This window comes from Pogoniulus pusillus, chromosome Z (assembly GCF_015220805.1).
Source record: "Pogoniulus pusillus isolate bPogPus1 chromosome Z, bPogPus1.pri, whole genome shotgun sequence".
NCBI classification, from domain to species: Eukaryota; Metazoa; Chordata; class Aves; order Piciformes; family Lybiidae; genus Pogoniulus; species Pogoniulus pusillus.
In genome coordinates, this window is record NC_087309.1 from 6,772,273 (window position 1) to 6,790,807 (window position 18,535).

The 18,535-nt window shown below is 45.5% G+C and overlaps 1 protein-coding gene across 4 annotated transcripts in view; it reads left to right on the forward strand.

Moving 5' to 3' along the window:
• TTC33 (tetratricopeptide repeat domain 33) overlaps positions 1-13,825 on the forward strand; it is a 46,956-nt gene extending 33,131 nt beyond the window's left edge. For all 4 annotated transcript variants that reach the window (XM_064140380.1, XM_064140381.1, XM_064140382.1 and 1 more), the window contains one exon: positions 12,049-13,825. In XM_064140380.1, coding sequence (XP_063996450.1) covers positions 12,049-12,399 — 351 coding nt within the window. In that variant the 3' untranslated portion in view covers positions 12,400-13,825. The remainder of the gene's footprint in view (positions 1-12,048) is intronic.
• Positions 13,826-18,535: the final 4,710 nt, after the last annotated feature.

An 18,535-nucleotide genomic window follows, 5' to 3' on the forward strand; every position in this document is an offset into this window, starting at 1 on the left:
TAGTCTGGGACTATTCCATGATGCAAACCCAAGCATTTTAAGTGGAAACAGTCAGAGATTTAGATCAAATCGTATTATTCATCTGAAACAAAACACTGCAGTAGGCACTCCTGTAATAGTTATATTGACCTTTTTGTCTGTGAAGAGAAAGGGTGGAGGAGCTACCACTGGTGGTAGGTTAAGCTCTTACTGGTGTCCCCAGTGCTTTAGTGCTGTTCCTACTTTTTTGCTTTTCTGACTTGAGGGCATATGAACCTGCCTTCTGATGAGTATGTTCTTAGGTACAGAGAAGAACTTGGTTATTTATTCTGAAATGCAGTTGGTGCTCACTTTTATTTTTGAACCAAGCCATTTTTAAGGAATCTCAAAAGCTAGAGACTGGAAGAGTCTTTAAAGCTCTAATTATTTCCTAACTATTGGACTCAAGAAGGCTTATTGATCAGGTCATCTAAGTCATATAATGGTTTGGATTGGAAGAGATCATCACAGGTCATCTAGTCCAACCTCTCTGCACTGAGCAAGGCCATCTCCTGCTAGATCAGGTTGTCCAGAGCCTTGTCAAGGCCTGAATTTGAATATCTCCGGGGATGGAGCCTCAACCACCTCCCTGGGCAACCTGTTCCACTACCCTCATGGTAAAGAACTTGTTCCTAACATCCAGTCTAAATCTACTCTAATTTAAAGTCATTGCCCCTCATCCTATCACCACAGGCCTTTATGTAAACAATCTCTCTCTAGCATTCTTGTACTCTTCAGGTACTGGAAGGTCACTATAAGGTGTCTCCAGAGTCTTCTCTTCTCCAAGCTGAACAATCTCAGCTCCCTCAGCCTGTCCTTACAGGAGAGGTGTTCCAAACCCTGATAATTTTCATGGTACTTCTCTGGACCTGCTCCATCAGGTCCATGTCCTTCCTGTACTGAGGGCTCTAGACCTGGATGCAGTACTCCAGGTGAGTTCTTACCAGAGCAGAGCAAAGTGGCAGAATTACCTCTCTAGATGTGCTGCCCACACTTCTTTTGATGCAGCTCAGGATGTGCTTTGCCTTCTGAGCTGCAAGTGCACACTGTCTGCTCATGTCCAGCTTCTCATCCACCAGAAGTCCCAAGCTCTTTTCCACAGGCTGCTTTCTATCACCTCATCTCCCATTCTGTATGATAATGAGGATTATTCTGGCCCAGGTGCACCAATGTCTGTCTGGACTTTGAGCCACTGACAACTACCCACTGAATGCAACCATCCAGCCAATTCCTTATCCACTGAACAATGCACCCATCAAATCCTTATCTCTCCAAGATGGCTTTTAGGATGTTGTGGAGGCCTTGCAGAAGTCAAGATAGATAACATCCAAAGGCTGTCCCTTGTCCACTGATGTAGTCACTCCATTGTGCAAGGCCTCTAGGTTCATCAGGCATAATTTGCCCTTACTGAGGCCGTGTTCACTGTTTTGGATCACCTTTCTGGCTTTCATGTGCCTTTTCAGAGCTTCTAGGAGAACCTGCTCTATAATATATATAAAAAAATACATATATTAACTATATATATAAACTATTAATAAACTATATAAAAACTATGATAAACTATATATATATAAACTATAACTAGTTTAGGTTTATTTACAGGCTCAATTTGATTGGGAAAATCTTCACAGGATGCTATGGGCAAATGTAGAGATTTAGGAAGTCAGAAAAATGGACAAGGCTAAGCTACAAACACAGCTTTACCCCATGTGCTAGTTTGAAGCTAGCTAGATTGTTTTGGTGAGAAGGACTAGATTACAGGCTGTGAAAGGAAAACAGTGGTGATTTCCACTTCATTCATAGCCTTGCTGAGTTGTGTAAGAATAAGAATCCAAACATAGATAAGGCACAGATACTCCTTATGGGGAGCTCTGAGCTGCATCTCTCTCTCTAACCTCATCCTCTGTGTCTCTGATTCCACTTTGCTTCCTAACCCCCTGGCCAAGCCTCCATTCTTCCTTGGGACTGGGGTAAGGTAGACTGGTGGGGGGAGAAGCTGAAAGGGCTGGTGGGAGCCTCTCCTGTGGACTCAGGTTTCTGGGAGGGGAGTTGTGTTTCTGTATTACCTTTTACCTTGTCTATTTCTGTCTATAACTGTATATACTGTAAATAGCTGCTTGTATGTTGTGCTAAGCTGTAAATATAAGCTTCATTCATATTTCCAGAGCTGGCTGAGTCTAGTCTGGGTGATTTCCAAAGTGTGGGGGCATGGGTAACACCCAAACTGTCACACCCCACTATCAATCAGGCTGAGCAGAGAATTAAAGGAACAGCAGGCTTTAGTCACAGAGGCGAGACATGTATTTGGCAATGATCCCTTGCTGGAATTCTGTGTGGCTTGGCTGCTTTCTGATGCTGCAAGCAATATCAAATGGTCTGGATCCATGTGGCAGAAGGCCAAGGCAGGTGGAAAAACTGCCAAACTCAGAAATATCTCAAGACACCGCTTCCACAAGACAGGGATTCATGGAAGCAATGCTGCCTCAGCAGTGGCAGGGGAGAGCCAAACTGCTCAGGGTCTCCCCAGTTTGGAATGGCAGCCAGGAAATCAAGGCTGTGGTATGGTCTGGGAGTAGCTGGGTCCGGCAGCTCTCTTAGACGGACCCCAGGACTTGCCAAGCTTGCAAATTTGCACAGAATGGTGCAAAAGTGGGGAGAAACATCTAAAAGCAAGGATGGTGCAAACTGGGAGCTGTGCAAAAGGTAGGAGCCGTGCAAAAATGGGGATGGTCCAAAATGGGAACTCTGTCATGGCAGGAACCTGTCCTGTCAAGAGTTCTGTCAAAGTAGGAGCACTGCACCTCTTTCTCTTGATCTGTTTATGCTTTTCTAGAAAAAAATGTCCATTTGCCATTTTACACTGGGCACAAAAAACCCAGCCAACCACCAGCCAGTTCCCAGTGCGGGCTTCCACATGGGTATAGAATCAGAGAATCACAGAATCAACCAGGTTGGAAGAGACCTCCAAGATCATCCAGTCCAACCTAGCACCCAGCCCTAGCCAGTCAACTACACCATGGCACTGAGTGCCTCATCCAGGCTTTGCTTGAACACCTCCAGGGATGGTGCCTCCACCACCTCCCTGGGCAGCCCATTCCAATGCCAATCACTCTGACAACAGCTTCCTCCTAACATCCAGCCTAGAAGTTCCCTGTCACAACTTGAGACTGTGTCCCCTTCTTCTGTTGCTGCTTGCCTGAGAGTAGAGACCAACCCCCACCTGGCAACAGTCTCATGTAGTTGTAGATATCCATGAAGTCCCACCTGAGCCTCCTCTTCTGCAGGCTGCACACCTCCAGCTCCCTCAGCCTCTCCTCATAGGGTTTGTGTTCCAGGCCCCTCACCAGCTTTGTCACCCATCTCTGGACATGTTCCAGTACCTGTGTGGACAAAGGCACCTTTTGCTGTTTCCCCTTCAAGCCTGCAGTGTGTTTTTTCACACCTTCTTCTCCTCCCCATTCAGACCCCTGAAGAGGGAGAGGAAGAAGGAAGGAATTTGGAGTGCTGTACAGCCATGCTCCCAAGCACAGAGGCAAGGCTGACAAGTTGGTAGTTTCCAGGGTCCTTGTATCTACCTTTTTTTAAAAATGGGCACAGCATTTCCCTTCTCTCAGTCTCCAGAGAATTCATCTGACTGCCAGGACTTCTCAAATATTGTGGAGAGTGGCTTGGCCACTGCATCAGCCAGTTCCCTCGGGACTCTGGGATGCATCTCATTGAGTCTCCTAGGCTGATGTCTGTTCAGGTGGTCACAAACATCATTGTGCATACAGTGGGAAGCACTTGTCCCCACTTTGTGGTTTATTAACATGAGAGGTGTGGGGAGAGAGGTTGCCAGGGAAAACAGGAAAAAAATGAGAACCTCAGCCTTCTCATCTGTTGTTACTAGTTCACCATTCTTCTTCTTTGGGGGGGCATATGTTTTCTTTAACTTTCCTTTTTTCTTTGATGTACCTGTAGAACTCTTTCTTGATATTGTTTGCATCCCTTGCCAAGTTCGGCTCCAACCATGCCCTGGCCTTCCTGACCTTATCCCTACACAATTGGGCAGCATCACTGTACTTTTCCCAGGATACATCTCCATGCTTCCACTGCATGTGCAGCTCCTTGCCTTTTAGCTTGACCAGCAAGTCTCAGCTTAGCCACACTAGTCTCTCCCTTCCTTGCTTGATTTCTTACACATAAGAATCAAGACCTCTTGTGTTTTGTGGAACATGTCCTCAAAGATCTGCCAGCTCTGCTCTGCTCCCTTGTCCTTAGAATCATAGAATCAGTCAGGGCTGGAAAGGATCACAAGGATCATCTAGTTCCAACCCTACCCTAGAGCAGGCTGGCCAGAGCCACATCCAGCCTGGCCTTAAACACCTCCGGGGATGGGGCCTCAACCACCTCCCTGGGCAACCCAGTCCAGGCTCTCACCACTCTCATGCTCAACAGCTTCCTCCTCACGTCCATTCTGAATCTCCCCACCTCCAGCTTTGCTCCATTCCCCCTAGTCCTGTCACTTCCTGACAGTCTCAGAAGTCCCTCCCAGGCTTTTTTGTAGGCCCCCTTCAGATACTGGAAGGCCACAAGGAGGTCACCTGGGAGCTTCCTCTTCTGCAGACTGAACAGCCCCAACTCTTTCAGTCTGTCCTCATAGGAGAGCTGCTGCAGCCCTCTGAGCATCCTCGTGGCCTTGACAACCATTTCCCAGGGTGTCCTATGGACTCACTCCCTGATGAGCTGCAAGTTTGCTTTTCTGAAATTTGGGGTCCTGACTGTGCTCCTTGACTGATTCATGTCCCTTCGTGCATGACCACTGCAGCCCAGGCTGCCTCCAGTCTTCACCTTCCTGATGAGCTCGCCCACGCTGGTGGCCAACAATTCCAGTATCACATCCCCTCAGGTAGGGAGGTCTGTTCTTTTTCTGGAGAAGTTATTGTCAGTGCACTCCAGAAGCCTCCTGGCTTGCCTACAGCTCACTAGTAATTAGCCTTTTCTCATTCGCCTTCTGCTGCCTATTTAGGCACATCCAGTAGCTAAGTTGCTGTGCTAGTTTGAGCCTAGCTAGAATGTTTTGAGGAGAAGGACTAGATTATAGGCTGTGGAAGTGAAACAAGGCTGAGGTCTGCCTCACTCATAGGCTTGCTGAGAGGTATAAGAACAAAAATCCAAACATAGATAAGGGAGTCCTGCTGGGGAGCTCCAAGCTGCATCTCTCCCTAGCTTCTCTGCCGTCTTTCTGACTAGTCCACTTTGCTTCCTAACCCCCTGGCTGAACCTCCATTCTTCCTTGGGACTGGAGTAAGGTTGAGGCACAAGACAATGTCTGGGGCAAGGTAGGGAGGTGGGAGAAGGTGGAAGGGCAGTTGGGAGCCCCTCCTGGAGACTCAGGTTTCTGGGAGGGGAGTTGTGTTTCTGTATTACCTTTTACCTTGTCTATTTCTGTCCATAACTGTATATACTGTAAATATCTGCTTGTATATTATGCTAGCTGTAAATATAAGCTTCATTCATATTTCCAGAGCTGGCTGAGTCTGATCTGGGTGATTTCCAAAGTGTGGGGCGGATGGGGAACACTCAAATCATCATAGTCCCACACAGGTGTGTTGTGGAGGGGATTTCTCTATTCCTCCCCTATTAGGGGGAGGTGAGAAATTAATTTGAGGTGGTTTTGATTTTTTATGAAATTATTTAATAAAATTAATATTTACAAATTTGTACCACCCCCAACCACTATGAAATTCAAGTTTGTTTGCAAAGTTATGAAAATAGCTTTGGGATGTATTTACAGGGATTGATTATTAAATGGAATTATCAAATTATTAACATTATTGACAGAGATAAATATTTCTTTGTCTTAATGACTCTTAACAGCTCTAGTGTTTGCCCAGCGAGGGCTGAAGCTATGTGTGCTCCTCAGATAGAGGTAACTTATATTACAAAGGAACTGAAGCTTACTTATGTGTGCTGTTCTTAAGTATTAATCATTACATCACCCTTCTGGGAATCTGTCTCAGAGTGTGCCCAGTATTGGGGTCTTGGTGAGCTGGAGTCTGTCCCAGCTTGCAAGGGATGATAAAGCTTTTCCCAGTCTCTGGGGTAAATTGAGTTTTCTCTAACCTTCACTCCTGGGATGATCTCTGCCTCGGAGCTGCTGCTTCTGGAAGCCGTGTGTCCAGGGATGATCAGCTGGCAGGATTCCAGGTGCAGGAGAAGGATTTGGTCTGTGTAGCTTCTGACACAGTCTGGCAGCTAGCAGGCTGTGTTTGCAGGTTTTCAGACTGTCTGAGGGTCTGCTGAGCTCTGGGTCTTTCCAGAGCTACAGCATAGCTGGCAAGTAGTATTTATGCCGTGCTGCAGGGAGGTTTAACTCCGCAGATGGATCAAGATAGCTCTAGGCTTTAGGCAGGGGGTCTCTCGGCTCCCCATATATGTATGGTGCAGGCATGAAGGTGCTCTGCTTCTCAGAGGGCTTGCACATAGCTTGGCTGTGCCTTGAGATCAATGCATGAGATCTAAGCCTCCGTAATGCTTGCAAGTGAGCAAGGCCTGATCCTGTCTAGGCCAATGCAAGCAGGTCAGGGCAGCAGGATGCTGCTGTGGATCAGAGCTGAGTCTAAAATGCTCTAAGCTTCTGAACTGGTAAACAGTCTGGATCATCTGATCAGACTGAACAGGACTGAACGTCTGACCACCTGGTGCTGCTGTGCACCCCTCTTTAAAGGCTCTGGGGACGAGATTCGTGGCTCATTGGACATCTAAAATGACCAATCAGGTTGGCAGTAAGCCAAACCTTGCCCCAATAGGCAGTAGAGACATGCCTGGACCCTCCCAATAGGGGATTACCTGGGTGGACCCCAGGGGTCCACGGACTGGGCATGTGAGTGTTACACAGTTTGTTTGCTGCCTCGTGGGTCCTGGCAGAAGAGCATGTATGGGCATGCAGAGGCATAGAAAAGCCTCAGTTTTGGGGCTACTGCTCCTCCACCACAAGGTGTTTACACAGCTGCCCCCTGCCCCTGCTGGGATGGGAAGGAGAGATTTGGAGCAAAATGCCAAAATCCAGCTAGAAGATAAAGAAAGTTTAATAGAACAAGATGGAGAATGAAGGAATAACAGGAATAATAGGACTACTAATTCAGTGAAATATAGTGGAAGTGATGGAACACACTAATGGTTCACTGGACACTGCCAACACGTGACACTTGCTGTGTGCTGAAAGCATTCCCCTTACACAGTGTGATATCAAATATCACACTGGCTGGCTCAGATAACTATCTTGGGTGTGTCCCCTCCCAAATTCTTGTGAAGAAAATTTACTTCATCCTAGCCGAGCTCAAGACCTCCCATTTCCATGATTTTCTAAATTTTCACTATGCTAGGTGTTTTTCACAAAGCAAAGCTAAGAAGCCTGCTAAAAGTTAAGTGTCAGGGCTTTTTCTCTTAATATTTAGGAGTTACTACTCTTCTCAAGAGCAGTTTCAGCTTCTTTGTTTCATTTCTCCCCTACTGATATCTGTCTTCAGTACCCACATCCTGTGGAATGGTCTGTTCAAAGTATTTTTATTACTTTGCAATGAATTATGCACTTTCTCTTAAGGAAAAAAAAATTGTTGTATCTGAATTCCAAGTTTCTCTTGTCTCAGATGCAGCTTCCAAACAAATGAAGTTTACACAACGAGCTACATAATGTATTAATTTTGTATGGACAGAACAAAAAAAAACCCCAAAAAACCCAAGACCATGATTAGTTTTGTTTTGGTTTTGTCAAACTTGAGACAGAATGAATCATAGAATCAGCCAGGATAGAAGAGGCCTCCAAGCTCATCCAGTCCAACCTATCACCCAGCCCTGTCCAGTCAACTACACCATGGCACTAAGTGCCACATCCAGGCTTTTCTTGAACACCTCCAGGGATGGCAACTCTACCACCTCCCTGGGCAGCCCATTCCAATGCCAATCACTCTCTCTGGGAAGAACTTCCTCCTAACATCCAGCCTAGACCTCCCCTGGCACAACTTGAGACTGTGTCCCCTTCTTCTGTTGCTGGTTGCCTGGCAAAAGAGACAAACCCCACCTGGCTACAGCCTCCCTTCAGGTAGTTGTAGACAGCAATGAGGTCTGCCCTGAGCCTCCTCTTCTCCAGGGTAAAAACTCACAGCTCCAGACCCTTCATAATTTTTTTATCCCTCTGTTGGACTCTCTCCAGTAGATCTCTGTCCCTCTTGAACTGGGGAGCCCAAAGCTGAACACAATATTCCAGATGATGTCTCAGCAGGACAGAGTAGAGGGGGAGGGGAACCTCCCTTGATCTGTTAGCCATGCTCCCCTTAATGCCTAGGATCCCTTTGGCCTTCTCGGCCACAGAGGCATAAAACAATAAACATATGCAGTGTAATCTGATGAAAGTTGCTATTCACATTTAATGTCTCTGCAATCCAGCAGAAAAGATTCTACTCATGGAATAAATGAAAGATTTTTTTTGCTGCAGAATATTCTACAGTGAATTGCAAAATATTTTACAATAGTAGTAGAAGATTTTGTGGTTTTGTTCAGCAAGTGAGAATGTCTTGCATTACATTTTGTAGTAATCTCCAGAAGAGAGATTGGCATTGGAATGGGCTGCCCAGGGAGGTTGTGGAGTCGCTGTCCCTGGAGGTGTTTAAAAGGAGGCTGGATGAGGCACTTAGTGCCATGGTTTAGTTAATGAGAAGATGTTGGGTGCTAGGTTGGACTCGATGATCTTGAAGGTCTTTTCCAACCTGGTTAATTCTGTGATTCTGTGATATTTCTTAATGATAATAATCATTATGGTAATGATAATTATGATAATAATAATAATAGTTATTGTTGTTATTTTTAAATATATCACACAGAAAGAAGATGCTTATTTTATGTGGCATGAATCATCAAGTCAGCTTCTAAGATTATCAAATGTTACTTTATATTTCATTATTATGTTGAATGTTGCTTATTGAACATGAAGATAGAATTATAGAATGTCAGGGGCTGGAAGGAACCTTGAGAGCTCATCCAGTCCAGCTCTCCTGCCAGAGAGAATCACCTATTAACAGAACAAGGGGACACAGTCTCAAGTTGTGCCAGGGGGAGTATAGGCTGGATGTTAGGAGGAAGTTGTTGGCAGAGAGAGTGATTGGCATTGGAATGAGCTGCCCAGGGAGGTGGTGGAGTCACCATCGCTGGTGGTGTTCAAGAAAAGCCTGGATGAGGCACTTAGTGCCATGGTCTACTTGACTGGCTAGGGCTGGGTGCTAGGTTGGGCTGGATGATCTTGGAGGTATCTTCCAACCTGGTTGATTCTATGATTCTATACCAGATAACACAGGAACGTGTCCAGGCAGGTATTTAATATCTCCAGAGAGGGAGACTCCACACCCACCCTGGGCAGCCTGTTCCAATGCTCTGTCACCCTCACAGGGAAAAAAATCCTCCTCATATTTCCATGAAACTTCCTATGCCTCATCTGCCACCCATTACCCCTTGTCCTGGCACTGGGCATAGAATCATAGAATCATAGAATCAACCTGGTTGGAAGAGACCTCCAAGATCATCACCCAGCAGATCCTGGCTCCAGCCTCCTGGCACTCAGCTTTACATATTGATAAACACTGATGAGGTCACCTCTCAGTCTCCTCCAAGCAGCACAGCCACAGCTCCCGCAGGCTCTCCTCATAACAGAAATGTTCCATTCCCTTCATCATCTCATGGCTTTGCACTGGACTCTCAAGCAATTCTATGTCCCTCTTGAACTTAGGGGGCCGAGTTCTGGACACAGTACTCCAGATATGGCCTCAGCAGGGCAGAGTAGAGGGGCGGGAGAACCTCTCTCCACCTACTAACATAACTATAGAGACAGGCTTTAGTTTAATAGAGAACTTAAAATCAGGTGACCCCTATCGATATCTATATCAACCAAAATAGAACAGAAGAGTATTTATTGTCTCCTTTTAGCTCATTTATCCCTGGAAATTAAAAGCTAGCAAAGTCGAATAAAATTACACTGTTTAGCAAGAATTAGACTTCACGCTGCCTCTGTTTAGAGTTCAGCATGCTCCTACACTTCAGAGCTGGCTGTGGACCAATAGTAAAGTATTTTGTTTTATTTGTTTTTTTCCTGGAACTGAAAGGCTGCCTTTTGCAACAGCATTAATACTGCTAGTGCAATCAGCATTTCCTAAATCTGATTCGTATCTCTTCTCTGCTGAGTTCACACCGTATGGAGTTTGTGTATTACTCTGTGCCAGCAGAAGGATGAATTAGCAGTTTAGAATCATAGAATCAACCAGGTTAGAAGAGACCTCCAGGATAATCCAGTCCAACCTAGCACCCAGCACTGGCCAATCAGCTAGACCATGGCACTGAGTGCCACATCCAGGCTTTGCTTGAGCGCTTCCAGGGACGGTGCCTCCACCACCACCCTGGGCAGCCCATTCCAATGCCAATCACTATCTCTGGCAAGAACTTCCTCCTAGCATCCAGCCTAGATGTTCCCTGGCACAACTTGAGACTGTGTCCCCTTCTTCTGTTGCTGCTTGCCTGAGAGTAGAGACCAACCCCACCTGGCAACAGTCTCCCTTCATGTAGTTGTAGATATCCATGAAGTCCCTCCTGAGCCTCCTCTTCTGCAGGCTGCACACCCCCAGCTCCCTCAGCCTCTCCTCATAGGGTTTGTGTTCCAGGCCCCTCACCAGCTTTGTCACCTGTCTCTGGACTCAGTCTAGTATCTCAACATCTCTCTTGAATTGAGGAGCCCAGATAAATGAAAAACTGTGATTTTTTGGGTTCATTTGAATGTTTTAGGTGGTTATGAATTACAACAGAATATGGAATTTGATGGTCATTTGTATGTCTTTCAAGTCATCCTATGTGTGCTGCTAGAATTCCTCCTAAATACAATTCGTATCCTTACCACTCTTTTGCCACCTCGCAGGAAGGCTTCTGTACATTGTCACACAAGGGTTTAGTCACTCAGGTAGACATTTCCATAACTGGCCAAATGATTATAAATGTGAAATACACACACATCTGTGTGTATGTGTACATAAGTCTGAGTAGGTAAGGTCAATTTTTACCTTATAATTTGTAGTTAATATAACTATAAACACAATGAAGTTGTCATTATGGTCTAGGACATCTCTTCTTACTGCCAAACATCCCATCTTTTGGATTAGATAGTAATGTTTTTTATGTATAACAGCTCCTCTGTTGAATGTTTGCAGTTGAGAGACCTTCTCAGTTGAGCTGAAAGACAGAAGAAACAGTGTTAACTATACTCAATTGTATTAACAATACATACTTTATGAGATTACAGGAGTTCTTTCTTAGAGCAACTCCACAAGTGAAGAATTCATTTCTATACTCTTGCCCATTCTGTTATGTGTGTTTGCAATCACAAACTTCGTAGAGAAACTGCTTATCACAGGAGCAGGATTACTGTAGCATCTGCTCTGCATGTGAAGTAAGCTGCAATATTAATGACACTTCAAATCCAAGTCATCCTTTTCCTGTATTTCTTTAAACTGTACCTGTCTGCTTTTACCTTTCTGCTCATCTGATGACAGAAGGAAAGTGAGATATCACAGTATCATGGTGTCACAGTATCATCAGAGTTGGAAGAGACCTCATAGATCATCAAGTCCAACCCTTTACCACAGAGCTCAAGGCTAGACCATGGCACCAAGTGCCATGTCCAATCCTGCCTTGAAAACCATCAAAATGAAATTGTGGGTTTGCTTTTACCTATTTAATTTTGACATATAAGCCCTTGTTGCCAGGTAGCTGATTTGTTCTTGCATTCTTGGTACTTTCAGACACAGGTACACACGGTTGTTTGCAAGTAACACTGCTACTGAACTGACAGCTGAGGGAGGATTGTTCCACTGAAGAGAGACTGGAGTAGAGTTGCTTCTGTCTTTTCTTGAATGTTAAACATACTTCTGTTTGTTATTGTTTTTAATTTCTATAATGAAATATGCAGTCTTTAAAGTGTCTAATCCTTGGTTTTTTTCCCCCTTCTGTTTGTAGGCAATCCGAAGTTTCCAAGTGTCCTTACACATCTTTCCAATGAACCCTGAGGTATGGAAAGAAGACCTCTCCTGGGCAAGAAAACTACTTGAACAGCAGAAGGCAACAAAGACTGAGGCAGTGCAACCACTGGCAAAACAAAAAGAGCTTGCAGAAGATTCCATCCCAGACTATGATTTTGAAAGCGATGAAATTGTGGCAGTCTGTGCTGCCATTGCAGAGAAGGAGAAAGCTCTTTCAGCAGCCAAAACGGCAGTGATTGTGTCTGCCTCAGGCACGGTACAGACTGTCACTGAGAAGGAGAACTGTCCTGCAACTCCTGATGAAACCCTTTTCATCAGAGCTCGATAGGGCAGCTGTCTGGGTTGTTATGCCATTTTAAGACCTAGAGTTATTTATTGTATGGTGGGTTTTTTTTGTTCTGGTTTGGGTTTTTTGTTGTTGTTTTTTATTTCTGTTTGTTTGCTTTTAAAGCAAAGGGAGAACCCACCAAAGTTAAAGAACTGAGGTTATTTTTTGTCTTGCACATTGAAAAAAGCAATGTCCCAAGTTGTTCCATCCATATTTTGGAGAGGAAAGCCAAGAGCTGATTCTAAAAAATCTTACAAACAAATGTAGTGTTAAAATGCTTAGCTGTAGTCAAACAGCAGCTTTCATCTTTATGTCTCTCATAATTGTACAAGTTGATGTCTGCATTTTTTTTCTGAGTAATTAAGAAGCTTTTATTTAAACCCTAAAAGAAAAAGAGATTAAAAAAAAATCTATTTCAATGTCTGTTTATTAGCATTAGATTTCTCATATTAGAAGTTCTTCAGGATGAGGGTAGTGAGACTCTGGCACAGGCTGCCCAAGGAGGCTGTGGCTGCCTCCTGCCTGGGGCTGTTGAAGACCAGGCTGGATGCAGCCTTGAGCAGCTGAATCTAGTTGGGGTGTCCCTGCCCATGGCAGGGAGGTTGGGGTAGATGATCTCTAAGGTCTCTTCCAACCTGAGCCATTCTGTGATTCTGTGATATTTAAAGTGTGAATTCTGTTATCAGAAGTATTTCCTTTCACCAAGGTTACTTTTTCTATGAGTAAGCTTCCAATGGAGCAGAGATGGATTATTATTTTGCTTGTGTGTGATACATCTAGCATCTGCTTTGTATTCAAATGAAGTTACTGTAAAAGGAAATCATGTTCATGAAGAAGCATAGCAATTTTTACAATAGAAGTTGTAGAAAAATTTCTCAGACCATTCTTTCATCTGAGTAACTTTTATTTAAGAGAACACTTAGTCTTTAAAAAAAAATAAATCGCTTTCAAAAGATTAATTGTCATAGTGTGCTTGAAGTTTCAATTCATTTCTGAAAGATTCTTCCTGAAGATATAGAATCATAGAATCACAGAATCAACCAGGTTGGAAGAGACCTCCAAGATCATCCAGTCCAATCTAGCACCCAGCCCTAGCCAGTCAACCAGACCATGGCACTAAGTGCCTCATCCAGGCTTTTCTTGAAGACCTTCAGGGACGGTGCCTCCACCACCTCCCTGGGCAGCCCATTCCAATGCCAATCACTCTCTCTGTGAAGAACTTCTTCCTAATATCCAGCCTATACCTACTCTGGCACAACTTGAGACTGTGTCCCCTTGTTCTATTGCTGGTTACCTGGGAGAAGAGGCCACCCCTGAGCCTCCTCTTCTCCAGGCTAAACAAGCCCAGCTCCCTCAGCCTCTCCTCATAGGATTTGTGCTCCAGGCCCCTCACCAGCTTTGTTGCCCCTCTCTGAACATGTTCCAGCACCTCAACATCTCTCTTGAATTGAGGAGCCCAGAACTGGACACAGCACTCAAGGTGTGGCCTGACCAGTGCTGAGTACAGGGGCAGAATAACCTCCCTTGTCCTACTGGCCACACTGTTCCTGATGCAGCCCAGGATGCCATTGGCTCTCTTGGCCACCTGGGCTCACTGCTGGCTCATCTTCAGCCTACTATCTACCAGCACCCCCAGTTCCCTTTCTTCTTGGTTGCTCTCCAGACACTCTGTCTCCAGCCTGTAGCACTGCTTGGGGTTGTTGTGGCCAAAGTGCAGAACCCTGCACTTGGCCTTGTTAAATCTCATCCCGTTGGCCTCTGCCCACCCATCCAGCCTGTCCAGGTCCCTCTCCTACCTTCCAACAGATCAACACCTGCTCCTAGCTTGGTGTCATCTGCAAACTTACTGATGCTGGACTCAATCCCCTCATCCAGATCATCAGTAAAGATATTGAACAGGACTGGGCCCAGCACTGATCCCTGGGGAACACCACTAGTGACAGCTGCCATCACTCTCTGGGCTCTGCCATCCATCCAGTTCTTGACCCAGCACAGAGTGAATCTGTCCAAACCGTGAGCTGTCAGCTTGGCCAGGACCTTATTGTGGCAGACAGCATCAAAGGCTTTGCTGAAGTCCAGATAGACTCCATCCACAGCCTTCCCCACATTCACCAGGCAGGGAACCTGATCATAAAAGGAGATCAGGTTGGTGAGACAGTTTAGAAATCAATCTAAAATGCTTGCTGAATAGGCAAGTTTGGTTTGATAGACAGTTTGATGTGTTTCAGTCCAATAATTTCTTCACCTTGCTTTTTTCTAACTCGAATAAATACAGTCAATTCAACCACAAGGAAGAATCAGCATGGGAAGATTTAGAGAGATTCACTCAAGATGAGGCATTCTCTGGCTAGGGAAGAAGATGTGTGAGAAGCTGTAAGGTATGTTTTCATTTTGAAGGAGGTTAGCTATGATCCAACATCATTCCTGTCTTTGTGTTTCATGCTTCCACCGCTGTTCTGTATTTAGTGATACAGGAAGGACTGCCTCCCTCCTTTCAGAGGTGTATGTTCATGTGTTTCCACAGGATCTGCTCCCACTGAAACGATGCACAAAATTCTTGCTGTCTTCAGCACTGTTGGGCCAAACCTGTGAACATTCACAGGCAAACCTGTGAACATTCACCATCAGGTAGAATGTCCATGTTAAGTTCAAGGCTCAGTTGTTTCCATCCCTTGTACTAAACATGCTCCGATTAGATTAGGTTATGAGCTCTAGGTATTGTCTGGATGGTAGTGTTTTGTAAAGCACCGTAAAGAAGGTAAGTTCTCCTGACACTGTTCTTCTCAAACTGGAAAGAAGTTCAGAAATGGACCATTTCAACATTGTTTTTTCATACAGCATGCCATGTTCTGCATGTATGGGATATTTTTGGATCTTTTCAAATAAAATACTGTCTTCTCTGCTGCTTAGTGATGCATGTTTGTTGTGTTGGGTATAATGAGAGCAAGGATTACCTAGAATAATGGCCAGGAGGAGGTTGCTCTCTTCTCTCAGGTGGCCAGTGCCAGAACGAGAGGACACAGCCTCAGGCTACGCCAGGGGAGATTTAGGCTGGAGGTGAGGAGAAAGTTCTTCACTGAGAGAGTCATTGGACACTGGAATGGGCTGCCCGGGGAGGTGGTGGAGTCGCCGTCCCTGGGCAGTTCAAGGCAGGATTGGACGTGGCACTTGGTGCCATGGTCTGGCCTTGAGCTCTGTGGTAAAGGGTTGGACTTGATGATCTGTGAGGTCTCTTCCAACCCTGATGATACTGTGATACTGTAATATTACTCACCTAATCAGTTGACTTCTGACTCTAGAGAATATGTTGGTATACTACACTAAGAAGAAAAAAGACATCTCAGCAAAAAACTGTTTAATACAAGGTAGTACTCAGTGCTTTTAAACTTCTAAGGGCTATCCCAATGAGAAGAACTCAAAGGAGAAAGCTGGGATTGGTCTCTTCTGACAGGCAACCGGCAATAGAACAAGGGGACACAGTCTCAAGCTGTGCCAGGGAAAGTATAGGCTGGATGTTAGGAGGAAGTTCTTCACAGAGAGAGTGATTGGCATTGGAATGGGCTGCCCACGAGGTGGTGGAGTCACTGTTCCTGTAGGTGTTCAAGAAAAGCCTGGATGAGGCACTTAGTGCCATGGTCTAGTTGATTGGACAGGGCTGGGTGCTAGGTTGGACTGGATTATCTTGGAGGTCTCTTCCAGCCTGGTTGATTCTATGATTCTTATGAAAAATAGGATATCCATCCCACTTTGTTGTCAGGCATTTGTTTTTATTGATCTTCATCACTAATTGCAGTGGCTGCAGAAACTTCTTTCTGTTTGCTTTCCACATCAGTCACATAGGAAAATACTGTAGTGTTTCAAAGGGGAAAACTCAACAGTAGATTAGGTGGATTAGTTTTCCCTAAGTCTACAATTAAAACATTTAATTTTTTTCCCTCTTTGAATCTCTTTATAGGTAGTGGAAAGAAATACACAGCCCCAGAGTACCCATTCATATGTTTTGTGTTAGATAAGTATCGAAGAGTTGAATCAGCCTCCCAGGGTGCCTAATTATTTCCATTGACTACAAATGAAGGAGAAGGTTAACTGCTAATTAACATCAAATGCTGACTCAGGGCATTTAACTGTACCCAGACAGATGGAGATAAGTATCTTTGAAAAACGTATTTTTCTGACAGTACTAGAGGGTAAAGAAAGTATGTATCAGGTAACACAACAGTGGCTCTGACAGTACCCTAATTGATAGAATGGCTTAGGTTGGAAGGCACCTCAGAGACCATAGAATCATAGAATGTTTTAGACTGGGAGACCTCAAGAATCATAGAATCAACCAGGTTGGAATAGACCTCCAAGATCATCCAGTCCAACCTAGCACCCAGCCCTAGCCAGTCAACCAGACCATGGCACTAAGTGCCTCAGCCAGGCTTTGCTTGAACACCTCCAGAGATGGCAACTCCACCACCTCCCTGGGCAGCCCATTCCAATGCCAATCACTCTCTCTGGCAACAACTTCCTCCTAACATCCAGCCTAGACCTCCCCTGGCACAACTTGAGACTGTGTCCCCTTCTTCTGTTGCTGGTTGTCTGGAGGAAGAGGCCACCCCCCACCTGGCTACAACCTCCCTTCAGGTAGTTGTAGACAGCAATGAGGTCACCCCTGAGCCTCCTTTTCTGCAGGCTGCACACCCTCTGCTCCCTCAGCCTCTCCTCACAGGGCTGTGCTCCAGGCCCCTCACCAGCATCTCAACATCTCTCTTGAATTGAGGAGCCCAGAACTGGACACAGCACTCAAGGTGTGGCCTGACCAGTGCTGAGTACAGGGGCAGAATAACCTCCCTTGTCCTACTGGCCACACTCTTCCTGAATAATAGAATCACAGCATGGTTTAGGTTGGAAGAGACCTCAAAGCTCATCCAGTTCCAGCCCCCCCACCATAGGCAGGGACACCTCCCACTATAACAGGTCACTCCAGGCCACATCCAACCTGACCTTGAACACCTCCAGGGAGGAAGCAGGCACAGCCTTCTTGGGCAACCTGTGCCAGTGTCTCACCACCCTCACTGCAAAGAACTTCTTCCTAACAGCCAGTTTAAATCTCCTCTCTTCAAGTTTAAACCCATTACCCCTCATCCTGTCATTAACAGACCTTGTCAGTAGCCCCTCCCCAGCCCTCCTGTAGGTCCACTTCAGATACTGGAAGGCCACTGTACGCTCTCCTCAATGACTTCTCCAGGCTACAGACCCCCAACTCTTGTAGCCTGTCCTCATAGATCATCCACTCCAACCCCCTGCCATGAGCAGGGACACCTTTCAACTAGACTTAGTTGCTCAAGGCCTCATTCAGTCTGGTCTTAATCACCTTCAGGGAGGGAGCATCCACAACCACTTTGGGCAACCTATTCCAGAGTCTCACCACCCTCATTCTGAGAAACTTCTCCCTAAAATCCAGTTTAAACTTACTCTCTCTCAACTTAAAGCCATTTGCCCTTGTGCTGTCACTAGACATGCTTAATGAAAAGTTTCTCTCTAGCTTTTCTGTAGGCTCCCTTCAGGTACTGGAAGGCAGGTATAAGGTCTCCCTGGATTCCTCTCTTCTTCAGGTTGCACAACGCCCACTGCCTCAGCCTGTCACAGCAGATGTGCTCCAGCCCTTCAGCCATACTTGTGACCCTCCTCTGGACTTGGTCCCACAGTTTTATGTTCTTATTGGATTTTGATTGCATTTTAAAAGTAATTATGGAAGGGAAAAAAGCAAATGTGTCAGTTTCCTCTACTTTTCCGGCTCCTGAAAGTTGTCTGAGGATCTGTTGGTGTTGAGGGTCAAGATTAGAGAGTGTCGCAGAGGGCTATTCTGCCGCCTACACCTATTTATAGAATCATAGAATCATAGAATCAACCAGGTTGGAAGAGACCTCCAAGATCATCCAGTCCAACCTAGCACCCAGCCCTGGCCAAGCAACCAGACCATGGCACTAAGTGCCTCATCCAGGCTTTGCTTCAACACCTCCAGGGACAGCAACTCCACCACCTCCCTGGGCAGCCCATTCCAATGCCAATCACTCTCTCTGTGAAGAACTTCTTCCTAATATCCAGCCTATACCTACCCTGGCACAACTTGAGACTGTGTCCCCCTGTT